General features: G+C 46.7%; 1 protein-coding gene across 1 annotated transcript; it reads left to right on the top strand.

Annotated features, from left to right (window-relative positions):
• Window positions 1-275: 275 nt before the first annotated feature.
• dyrk3 (dual specificity tyrosine phosphorylation regulated kinase 3) lies at window positions 276-12,203 on the top strand. Its single transcript, XM_086117318.1, has 6 exons — window positions 276-1,070; window positions 3,611-3,720; window positions 7,355-7,560; window positions 7,647-7,950; window positions 8,784-9,200; window positions 9,288-12,203. Exons 1-6 carry the CDS (start codon window positions 1,028-1,030, stop codon window positions 10,017-10,019), a joined length of 1,812 nt encoding a protein of 603 aa, XP_085973444.1. The 5' UTR covers window positions 276-1,027; the 3' UTR covers window positions 10,020-12,203.
• Window positions 12,204-12,729: the final 526 nt, after the last annotated feature.

The raw sequence follows: 12,729 nt of genomic DNA, 5'->3' as shown, positions 1-12,729 counted from the left end.
GTCACATACTTACTTTTCACAACTGAATGGCATATCATTTGTGAGTTACTTGAGATCATCATTATGTCTGTGTATAAACGTATTGTCGAGATGAGAACTTTTTTAATGACAAATACGGGCCTTGGCACAAATAAAAGTTGGAAAACATTGCCTCGGAGGTGCGTTGTGTAGACGCTGTTAACATTTCAGCGCCACCAGAGGGCGCGACATCTTCCTTTCGAACTTGGAGTCCACCCCGAACCCCTCCCCCTCTCGTCCCCACTCCCCGACAGCCTTCTCGCTCACCCCGCCGAGACACTGAAGACGCCCATAGCAACAACACACCGCGACGTCGAATAAGATCCTCGCGCAGTCGAGCGGACTGATTAAACGCCGCTTCTTCGTCGCGCTGACTACAGGTGATCTGCGGAAAGGCCACGCTTCTAGCATGGGGCGAGAGCAACGCTCGCTAGCTTGTTTTGGATAGCCCCCGACCCCCCCTCCCTCCCCGAGCCGTCCCGACTCCCGACGGAGGACTCAACGGAGTTGGGAGCGCCGCTAACCGCAAAGTCAACTAATTGGGAATAAAGACGGGAATGGTGCTCTGGATCGAGTCGCTTGACAGACAAAGAAAGGCGAGGGGCGCACGGAGCACACCGCCGAGGTGTTCCGTTTGGACTTGAAGTGTTTTTTTATTTTTTTTTCGGGAGAGGGAGCGGCTCCCCGAAGGACGTGGTTTGTTTTGTGGCTAGCTGGCTAGCGAGCTCAGGGAAACGACCCCCCCCCCCCTTTCTCCAGCGTCTCCCTGCTGCTACCTCGGCTAACGTTAGTAGCGCACACAATACACAAATAAGTGTGAGCAAAACGGATTGCTGAGTGACGTTAAGATAGAAAACAAAACTCAGGATAGCTTTGGGGGACTGTGCGACAGGTAAACTCATCGTTAAAAGCAACCCTCAGCTCAATCGGCCATGTAACTTTTTTTTTTACGGTTTTCTGGGACTTTTTTTTTCACTTCGGATGCTGGCATTACAGAGTAATTACAACCATGATGATCATAAGCAGAAAGCCAGAGGGCCCAATCGCAACAGGTAATCAATCCCAACTGTGATGTCTTGCTTTTTAAGTGCTTTTGGTTTTGTCTAACTAGCAGGCCCTCGTTTTACATTTACCTAAATATCTTGTGTGCGAAATGACCGTGAATGCGCATATTCGAATTATCTTGTCCGTTCCCAAATGTCACACTGTGGCTCTTTGTGAACAAGCAGCAGTCGAATTGCAGGCTTTCTTTCTTCACCTTGTAAACATTAAGCCCCTTTTCTCAGAAGTCCACCACGAGGCTCGTTTCCCAGTGTTTTGGCACACCTTCCAGGAACTGCTGATGATTTTATTTACTTTTTTTTTAATTTAATGCCTTTGTTACGCTCCCTGCACGAGGTCATAACTTGATAACATTATCAGGAACACGAGTCAGCTTTTCCTCAATCACGTTTTTGGCTGGTTGTTTGAACTTTAGCTTTTACCACCCCTCGCTGTGTGAAGACAGTTTGAACGTTTGCTTCCATCCAAACTTTCAAAGTCCTATTTCCTCAAATAAAACGACTGGTGTTTACAATATGTACACTGTAGAATTGTCTATTGTTTTGTGTTTTTTGTTATTGTAAAGTGTCCTTGGGTGTCTTGAAAGGCGCTTATAAATAAAATCTATTATTATTATTATATTAATAGAGCTAAGGTTTACTTTACTTTGGAGCGGAAACCTCTATGTCCAGACATGGTCAACTTTTTCATGATTTTTTTTTCGCCCTTCACAAATCGATACTATTGGTCAGTCCCCACGTGGTTTTTAAATGCTTTTTGAAACATTATTGACCAATCATAATGCAATTTTCCCGGCTCTGTAACCATGCCATATTTTTTTTTGTTTTCCTGAAAAGTGATGGTTTGAGAGATGCTAGGAATCTGCTCGACACCAGCGATATGTGAAAGAGACTCACAATTTGTAATAGTAGCAGTTGTGGTACATCCCTGAGACAAAATTACACTGATTACACCAAATTCAATTTATTGCACACATTACAAAATGTGGTGTGATGAATCTTGCGTCATCCCTAACATTGAACTCAAACCTATTTTTGTTCAAATTTTTGATTTTTTTTTTTAATCCAATGATTTTTAAAAAAATCCCAACCTTGCAAAAGATTTGCTGTTATTTTTGTGATCAAAACAAAAGTCACAAATTGGAGATACGTGCTATTTTATGAGACAGCAACGGTATATGGTATATGGTATTATAGTATAACGACTTGCATTTACCAGTATCATGAAATAACTAGTATTTGTACAAAAATCTGTTTTTCAAACCCAGTCAGTGTCTTAATTAGGCAAAAGATGATTTTTACAGCCACCTACTGGTGCTATATGCTGTTTATTTGAGGCGAGGCATCCATATCTGCAATTGGTTCATGTACCTGACGACTGATGGCTGATCTGTTACTTGTTTGGTTGGGGAAAGTTTTTAGTTATCTTGCATCTGATAGTTTGTGTGTGGGTTTTTTTTTTTTTTGTGCTTGTCTAGTAATCACATGCAAACAGGCGAAATGTTATTGCATATGCACCATTTTAAGGGACGATTGATTTTGTCATTTGTGAACTTTTCGGGGTTGGCCTCCAAAGCGTGCAAATTGAGTTGGAAAGTGCTGAGCCCCAACCGAGCGATTAGGACTTTTCAGAAGGCTAACGAAGGTCCACGCTTGGCTAATATTGTGCACGGAGACCTAAAGCCTGTGTTTGCTGTGCTGTGCTGCACCAGTCTAATGCGTGGGTATCCAGGCAGCAGGTCTAATCTGTCCCGCTGCAGGTCTGTTGACTAGGGACGCAAGCTGTGACGCACCTGCCTGTGCGCAGAACACTCTCAAGGGCCAGTCGCAGGGAACACCAGTTGTTTTTCTTCCAGCTAACCAAACATGTCGCCAGTGTAAATGGTCACCGGCTACTTGGAGCCATGCCACAATAGTGGCGAGGTACAAAAGATGCCTAACAACTGTCGAGATGAACAGCCCGCTGACGAGCTTTGTCATCTGAGAAACCACCTACAAGGTTGACTCCTTCATACATTCAGCCCGTATCATCTCAGATGAAGTGACGTGACCCCACGCACGCACGCACATACACGCACACGCCCTTCGCTATTGAATAGCCTTTTGAGCTCTTTTTAGGAGCACACCTGACCTGGTCCATGCGGTACACGGGCTTGAATGGACAGATGGGTAGACGGAAAGATACTGTCGTCACACGGGCATCTGTTACCCCCATTAGGCCAATAATACCACTTGCAGCGCTAGCAATCTGGGACCCTAAGCCCTACCTAAGCTGGTCAGGTCGCTGCCATGCTCTTGGGTACCGTGTATTTCTCACAATACGTACATCGGGTGGATTGTCACAGGAAATGTGGTTTCTCCAATTTGTTTTCACAACATTGGAGTTGATTGAGAAGATAATCAATGGGATTTAGCCCCCCCCCCCCCCCAACAAGATTAGATTACCCCTTTTTGTGTATCCTTGACTGCGTTATTGATTGTCTCATTTCCCTTGATCACGCTGCTATGTTTGTTCCTCTTTGTGCCTTTAGCACGTCACGGTGATGGACTTTACGACTCGTACATGAGGACGGACCACATCCTCAAGGAGGACACCGACACCAGCAGTCCTTCTGGCCTGCCCCCCATGCCCAAGCTCACAGTAAGCAAACATACAAACACCCCAAAGCCAAACAAAGCCCTCTTTCCTGTGCCGTCGTAGCACGCCGTCTCCAGACATCCTGTTTCTCGGAGGGATGGAAGCCGTTCCCCCCCACCTTGTTTGTTTCTTGTCATCCCATTAACTTGACTCTGTTTAGCCTTGACTGTCGCATGGCAGCGAGGTGAGCGCATTTCTTTACATCCGCCTGCGTGATGAATTTTTTATGCCACTCCGGAGCTTCTGGTGACGTTTACCTAGATGTGTGTAAACACGGGTGCAACGGGTCACAAAATCCACGCTTCGCTTTGTTTCTCGGTTCGGCACTGCTTGAAGCAGCTGGACTCTTAGTTGAAATTTTGGGAGGATTTAATTATTTCCTCAAATGAGATGGTTTGATAGATGCTTGTCCACTTGAGTGCATTTAATATCACTCAACAACAATCAATAATGCCTGTTGATACAAGTGGGCTACCTACTTTTTAGCTTTAGATGCAGTCGGAATGGCCCCGTTGGCAGCCAATGTGTGCACGCATTGAATCCTTTGAGCCTTTCATGCCAAAAAGGGGCAAAATGGTTCAGTATAAAGTCTAAAGATTTATTGGACTTGAAAATGTGACCCACAAACAAAATCGCTAATCAACACCCCCCCCCCCCCCCCCCCCCCCACCACACACACACACACACACCCCGCCCCGTTGTACTGTGCAGCGTAATCCGCCATCAATGGGCCTGCACAGAGGTTTGGATACATTGTCGCGAGCAGGGCCACTCATCTTCTTTTGTATTTTCTGTCACGCTCACAGAGGTAATATCCTCACTTGAATGTAGCTGACAGGAGCGTGTCCCAGTTGCGGGTTTTTATTTTTTTGGTATTGCACAGAGCTGCTCGCTTGAACTAATAACCACATTTGTCATTGCTGGTCACTCCAAATGTCATAAACAAACTCGGGCGGAACTGCGCTTGTCGGGGTTGGCGGCGCCGAGGGCTGTCACAGACTTTCGCTTTTGTTTTTCCTGTCTTAAATTGTCTTGCGTTGTGACAAGTTTGGTGTGTTTGCTGCACGTGCAGAGTTGTGCAACTGCCAGCGCGCTTTAAGCGTTTTTCTCTTGACTGCAAAGAGATTAGCTCCTCTCCATCTGTTGCAGTTTGCGCACAAGGAGCTCCGTTGGCACCCACGTTTAACCTGTGGCTCTCTTGGCGATGTTTGCTTGTTCTAATTGATTCCTCCTCTGAGCAATACCAATGGCGCGCCACACACACACTGATATTTATGCTCGGACATTATTTGTGTCCCGTGGGTGAAAGGATTCAATCGATGACATTGGGCTGTACAGTTTTTGGGACAACAGCTGCAGAAGGCCGTCGCAGGGTCAGCCATTTGGCTTGCCCGCCATAAATTAAGACCATATAGTTGTACGTATGGACACCAACCCTGTATTCTGTTGCTTTGCTGGAATGCGGGATCATCTCTTTTTATCTTCACGACTGAAGCCTAATTACAGAACAAATGTCACCACCTCATTTCATCTACTGTAATTTTTTCCTGGTGGTGTGGCGTTGTGTCTTGTAAAACCAGGGCTGGGGCACTTTTTTCTACCGGGAGCGAGTTTAGTTTCTTTCTTCGCATGCCATAATAAATGCATGGAAATTTTGATACAACAATCAAAACACGTGGATGATATATTTTGAACATTTGTGGGATCCTGTGAGATCGTATTTGTTTTTCGATGGACTCAAATGTATGCAGGCTGTACATGGCCCAGAGATAGGCCAGAGATTGAAGTGACCCCACCCCTGATAATTTCATAGCAAGTGCTCAGTGAGGGTGGGGAAACAAATATTTAGGCCACTGACATGATAAGTGCGCATGTGGAAGACCTGACAACTAAAATGTTTACAGTACACTCCACCAGACTTTGTTTGCTTTCAAAAAACCCGACATTTTCTATACTATACAAACAACACCAAAAGACTCCAAATTTAAATGTGTTTTTTTTTTTTTTGCATTAAACTCCTTTAATGTCGCAAAAATGGATACGCAGCAAATACATTTACAGTTACTGTTTGTCGTCAAAATTGTTCTTGTATTCCCTGCCAAACTGGAGCAAAAGCTACATTTTGAAAGGGCTTTGCTGTAAACGATCTTCAACAACCCACAGTGTCTCCATTTTACTCCGAATGCCAACTAGAAAGCGACCTCACGTCTCATTGTGGCTGTTTCTCTTTCTACCAGTAAGAGAGTTTAAAGGGACCGAATTCCATGGGGTTGCTCAAACGAAACTGCTGGCAGGAGGAACTGGTCCTCATCTTAACATTCAGTCCTGTCATTGAAACAATGAGAGACACTAAAAATATCCCCAACAATCATATAATGTTCACAATTTGATCCAGTCATGCATGTTTAGTTCGGATGAAATAGTGCAGTGATTGCATATAACAATTCAGATACATTTGTGTGCGTGTGTGTGCATGCCTGCATGTGTGTGTTTGATTCCGGTGTTGCCTACCAGACGGGATCTCCATCCAGTTTTTCTGGTTTGACCGCCCTTACTGGGTGACAATGTATGTCACTGTGGTTGTCAAAATGTATCCCTCGGTGTAGAAAATCGAGACTTTGGTCGAGTGGTGCTCCGATCCATTGGGCACCGATAATGATTGGCTGATTTACGAGGATGTGTTCGGCATATGCCGCTTAATGCGTCCTTCCTCTTTTTACTCACACTGCATGCGCCCTTCCCCCGCAGCGGCAAGCCAAACGTGTTTGCCATGTCGAAGTTTTATGCGATTTCATGGCGATGCTAAGTTTGCGTCTGCGAAAAAATGCCGGAAAAACGGGTCAAAAAGCTTGAAAAGTAGTTTCAATATGACGTTTGAAGAACAGACACTTGGCGCAAGTTGGTGAGATTTCACGGCTCACGGCAGTGAATTGAAGAGACGGAGCGGCGCCTGTCAAACGGCGGCTAACACAGCCCACACCAGGCTACATATGCCCGCTTGAGCGTGACGGTTAAAAGGCTAAACGGCTAACCTGAAAAATAATTGAATTCATCTGACTGAATGACCTGACTTTCTCCGTGGTGGAAGACACCCTGCCTGCTCTCTCACTTGCTCGCCCCGCTACATGCTATCTGGTTGCAAATGATCGGCGTCGGCAGATTTCATTCATGGAAGATTGCGATCAGAATCCGCAGCATAAAACCCTGATCCGAACACACTGACTTCAGACTTTAATTATTTCCAGACGGGGGTGCGTGCCCGACTGGAGCGATGCCTTGCTCAAGGGCAGCTGAAGGAGATGGATTTGTCCGAAATGAACAAAATCACAAAATCTCTGTGCAGGCCTTCCCGACATCTGCTTTGGGGTTTTATCTCATCCCTTGAAGCTAAATTTCCAGTGTATGTTCCGTGTAGCCATGTTTTCCTGAGAGTTTCACGTGCTATGTTGAGGTCTCGCATGACATCATGCGACTAACCACGAGAATTTTATTTGACTTTAAAGGGGTATATTTTCCAGAGCGTTTTTGTCTAATTCTGAAGTGCACTTTAGAGGTTTTTGGTGTGTGCGGTGGCTCCACAATTCCTTGTCGAAAACCCATGTGAGGCCAATCTAATTGCCTCGTCTTGGCTCTTCAGGCGGTCAGTAACAAGGGTGTGATGAGGGATCAGATAACCGTGCGAGGTGGCCAGCTGAAGGTCAAGTATCTGTACGAAGACTCCGCTAACAACCGCAAGATCAGTGCCATTACCACGGCCGCACCTCAAAACGGCGGGACCAGCGCTCAGACGTCGAGTAAACCGGCACCAACCACCACCTTGCCCAAAGATCACAGCGCTGAGAGGTTGGAAAGACATTGAAAAAATAAAGTGTCACATTTAGACCGAGATTGTTTGTTCACCACCTGGAGTCTTTTCTGGTTTATCACAGCTCCGAATCCAGTAAAGGCTCCAATGACAACGCTGGCTCTCAAGGAGTTGCCAATGGCGGGAACACTACCAAGCTGTGTGGCCCCCTCACGCCAGAACAGGCCGTGAGACTGTACCGGACCCAACTGACCAGCCTTGAGCAGACCGAAATCCACTCCTACTCCGACGTCTATTTCGTGGGACCCAATGCCAAGAAGAGGCCCGCCGTCACAGGGGGCAGCAACAACTGCGGCTATGATGACGAGCAAGGCGGCTACATCAACGTCCCCCATGACCACCTGGCTTACCGCTACGAGTTTCTCAAGGTAAGGAAAAGGGATATGCTCAAAGGCTGTTGTTCACCTCAATATCTCTTAGAACAGAAGTCTCAAACTCATTTTTGTTGCGGGCCACGTTGTAGTTACTGTTTCCCTTGGAGGGCCGTTATGAATTTTGGGAAACCATATGTTTAATCACCTCCACATTTTGAATACACAGCGCACAACAAATTGATGGATAACGAGTTTTAAAATCAGAAGTCAAGAATAATGACTGTTATTGTGGATTACATATGACAATTTGAAATTTGGGTTGAAATTTTAGCAAGCATGATGGAACTTGACATGCTTCCATTTGCCTTCGCGGGCCGCATAAAATGATGTGGCGGGCCAGATCTGGCCCCCGGGCCTTGACTTTGACACCTGTGTCTTAGAAGATAAACTGGTTATGAAGCGTAGGTAGTGCCAAAGTGAACAGGAGAAATCGCTTACCTGCTGTTGTTGTAGACTCCCATTTGAGCTTCTTTGTTGGATTAGATGATTGAAGTGGTTTGTGTAACAATAACGGGGCAATTTATACAATTTCTGATTTCGACAAGTGGTCAAGAGCCTCAATAGCTTGTGGGGGGGGGGAAAAACAAACCAGGTGGTCACCAGCCTGGTCATGCACTGCTGTGGGATGGAATTCTGTCGCAAGTCAGCCAACGTGGTCGGAAGGAATTTTGTTACAACCGAGAAAATAATCTCATGAAAATGTTTAGCTTTTTTAATGTGCAATAGGAATAAATTAACCCGATAACGTGATAAGCTGTCCACTGTAGTAACCGCTGTCCCCGAAAGGGTAAAGCCTCTTTCATCCGCTTCCCTTTTGCCGTCCTCAGATTATTGGCAAGGGCAGCTTCGGCCAGGTGGCCAAAGTCTACGACCACAAAATGCAGCAGCACCTGGCTCTGAAGATGGTCCGCAACGAGAAGCGTTTCCACCGCCAGGCGCAGGAAGAGATCCGCATCCTGGAGCACCTGCGCAAGCAGGACCGCAGCGGCACCATGAACGTGGTGCACATGCTGGAACATTTCACCTTCCGCAACCACATCTGCATGACCTTCGAGTTGCTCAGCATGAACCTCTACGAGCTGATCAAGCGCAACAAGTTCCAAGGCTTCAGCTTGCCTCTGGTCAGGAAGTTTGCTCACTCCATCCTGCAGTGCCTGGAAGCCCTGAGCAGGCTCCGAATCATCCACTGTGACCTCAAGCCCGAGAACATTCTGCTCAAGCAGCAGGGACGCAGCGGCATCAAGGTATTCAAGCACACTCGCGCCGTGCGGCCTATGAGCGACTCCTCTTCTTTCTCACTCGCTCAATGGCTCGTCTCTTTCCCTCACCAGGTGATAGACTTTGGCTCCAGCTGCTTTGAGCACCAGCGCGTGTACACCTACATCCAGTCTCGCTTCTATCGAGCTCCCGAGGTGATCTTCGGCGCTCGCTACGGCCTGCCCATCGACATGTGGAGCTTCGGCTGCATCCTGGCCGAACTGCTGACGGGCTACCCGCTTTTCCCCGGCGAGGACGAGGGCGACCAATTAGCCTGCGTCATGGAACTGCTAGGCATGCCTCCTCAGAAGGTTCTGGAGCAGGCCAAAAGAGTAAAGACCTTTATCAACTCCAAGGGCCACCCCCGCTACTGCGGAGCCAACACCCTGCCCACAGGGGCCACCGTGCTCACGGCGTCCCGCTCCCGCCGCGGTAAGTTGAGAGGTCCCCCGGCGAGCAAAGAGTGGAGCGCCGCGCTCAAAGGTTGCGAGGACGCCACCTTTATTGACTTCATTAAGAAGTGTTTGGACTGGGACCCCTCATCTCGTCTGACCCCCAGCCAGGCACTCAGACACCCTTGGCTCTATCGCCGGCTGCCCAAATCGCTACCTGTAGCCGAGAGGAGCCAAGGGGCCCCCACGAGGCGGCTCCCCGATAACCACAGCACCTCCTTCCCCTCCATCATGGCCAAGGGCGGGTCAGGCCTGGGCACCACAGCTACAAATAACAAACTGAGGAGCAACATGTTGGGAGATTCCGGAGAGGCCGTACCTATTCGTACGGTCCTACCCAAACTTGTCACTTAGAGAGGGAGCGAGAGAGTCCCACTTATCTCCTCTCTCCCTCCTCCCCCTCCTCCTCCTCCTCCTCCGCACCTCTCAGGAGGAGTCAGTGTGCAGGAGGATGCGGAGTCTAGGTTTTAAAATGCTCGCTTGTCCTTTTGTTTTTGTTTTTTTTACTGCGCGGTGTCGACACCCCAGTTCTGGCTTTTTGATATTAGCAGAGCAAATGAGAGACGATGCAAGGGAAAAAAATGGTTTTCTACAGAGGATTTCCTTGGGCGGCTGTGCAGATTCTATCCACGGAAGTTGATTTTGATCATCCTTTGTACAAACGCGCAAGTGTTTTTAATGTGAATTTGTTCCCACGCGAGTGTTTTTAGTTGCCCGCACTCAAAATGCCTCACTCTTTTATCACTGAACACTCTGAGGAGTTCAAAGGGCTACAAACTCCCCACTTAGCTCGCCGGTAGCCGACAAAGCTTTACTCAGCCAACAGTCATCGTCGAAAAGAGCACACTGACACATACAGCCAACACGTTCACACTATTTGACGACAGCATCATGTAGTTTCTGCAATAACTTTTCTCCTTTTGACCTCTCGACCTAATCCCCGGTGCTAGCATGTCACCTCAACATGTGACATTAGTATGTGCGTGCGCGAACACACTGGCTCAGTGTTACTGTGGGAAACATGAGCGATCGACATGTATTTTAAGTCCCCTCATCCCGAAGGTTGATGATGATAGAAGCTGCGCTTGTCACCAAATCGTCATGGACTCACTTTGCTTTCTTAGTTCCTGGGAATAATTCATCTCTACCGAGCCTCCTTCCCGTATCCACACAATCATGTTTATCGACCACTAAAATGCTTTTGGTTCTAACAGTGTAACGAGGGATCATGTCTCCAAACAGGCGCAAGGAAGGTGGTACATCTACAAAAAAAAAAAAGTGAAATAACGGGCTTATATGTTTTAGAATGTGCTAAAAATGTGAGCCGCTTTCTTTCTAGTGAGAAGAGCCAGTAGCAAAGATGGCCCTTTGTGGTACCGATTTGAAGGCGTTTTTCTCAGGGATAGTCATACTTGATACATCCCCTTAATCCTACACTGCAGGGGTCCCCGACTACAAGGGCACAAGCTGGAATCAGGCTGCACACAGAGACTTTCTTCAGAGTCAGAAGTGTAATTTTGAAAAGCAGTTGCACCTGCCCGTTCCTCTGTCAAAATCTTATTTACAAAAAATGGGTGTGATTCTTCAAAAAGGAGAACAAACCCAATACCGAAAAAAAGAGAAGAGCCTTTTATCTCCAAGAAAAAAAAAATACAAAGACAAGATCTATAGTCCTACTTCAGGTTTGCCATTATGGCTTGTCGACTGACGCACCAAACCCGCTCTGTGTAATGTGACACAAAAGAATAAAAGATTCCGACACGATGGAATTAGCACAGAGCTCCCACGAATTATGACATTCTGCCAAATGTCGAGTTGTGTCTTTGTTTTTGTTTATATGCCGGTTCGTCAAAATCTTTACTTGAAACCGGTCCATGGAGCAAAAAAAAAATGTTGGGGACTGCTGCTAAAAAGGCTTGCGTTTGCATATTATATTATATTCGTATTGCTGTAACGCAGCAGAGCTGCAAACGGGGGCCCGGTCTGCATGTTCCACAATCTGACCTAGATTTGCTTTCTCTCCTCCCCCTTGTTCTCGCACTGTGTCATGTAGGCCAGGGAACCTCGTCAACCCATTAATATATACCGGTATATTGAATTATGGTGCTGTCCAGTCATGCGTACACACACTCACACAAAGTTGTCAGGTGCATGTTGTATGGACCACACTGCTCAAACACTTCTCTATCTCATCCCTTGTTTTCTAAGTAAAACTGTCAGGGATTTCTACTTTATTGTTGCTGGGGGGGGGTTCCTTTTTTTTTTTTCTTTAAATAGAAGTGGTTTCTATTGCGAGTCACTCCCAAAATGTCAAGAGGAAGTATAGTCCAAACATGGATGAAGAAGACAAAAAAAGTTGTATGGTGTCATGTTGTACTCGTGGTGTGCGGTATAGTAGCAGGATGTTTGGTGTTCCAGCATGAGATCACAATCTTGATAAGTTACGGATGAGTGACGACCAGAAGAGAAATGTAAAGTAACCAAATGGAGTTGGAATAGTTTTTTTTTCTAAGGAAATAAAAGAAAAATGCTGATTAACTGAGTGACAATCGACTGATTTCAGTAGATGTAGCCAAACACTTTGAGTGGTGGTGGGTAAGACTTGGAAACTCAAAGTCAGTCACACTTTTGGGGGGCAGTATTACCATTTTCAGTTAGCAGGCAAGATGGGATCGTAAGAGTCAGGCAGTGAGTGCACCACATGAGGCGGAGAGGCAGCAACTCAACGGTCGGACCCTTACCTTTACTCATGAGGGAGCTGTACCAGAGCTGTACAAATTGGACACTCAAGTGTTTCTACCAAAACTGTCAGAAACAGACTTCATGAAGGCTCGAATTGAGTGAGTGGGCAGACTGGGTACTGAGAGTTCACGAGTTAAAAGCACGTGAGAGAGTCTCCAGATGATGTGGAGATTCTGCTTCCATCTGGAGGACATTGACTGCCTCAAGTAAAGTATCGTGTGGAAAGATAGATCCTTTTGAAAGGCCGCACAGACTGAACCTCAAATGCTCTTTGGTCGAGAGATGAGACCCATTGTCGGACCACATGTTGAATCAATGACCT

This window comes from Hippocampus guttulatus, chromosome 8 (assembly GCF_054856545.1).
Source record: "Hippocampus guttulatus isolate MCC_2025c chromosome 8, RoL_Hgut_1.0, whole genome shotgun sequence".
Taxonomy (NCBI): Eukaryota; Metazoa; Chordata; class Actinopteri; order Syngnathiformes; family Syngnathidae; genus Hippocampus; species Hippocampus guttulatus.
The sequence above is the reverse complement of the archived record's forward strand: the minus strand, read 5'-3'. Positions and strand labels throughout refer to the sequence as shown.

Excerpts from the sequence above, each read along its gene's own strand:
- dyrk3 (XM_086117318.1), top strand. The coding sequence starts at position 1,028 with ATGATGATCATAAGCAGAAAGCCAGAGGGCCCAATCGCAACAG. Across the intron at positions 7,561-7,646 it reads AAAGATCACAGCGCTGAGAG|CTCCGAATCCAGTAAAGGCT; the intron begins GTTGGAAAGACA and ends GGTTTATCACAG. Across the intron at positions 7,951-8,783 it reads ACCGCTACGAGTTTCTCAAG|ATTATTGGCAAGGGCAGCTT; the intron begins GTAAGGAAAAGG and ends TGCCGTCCTCAG.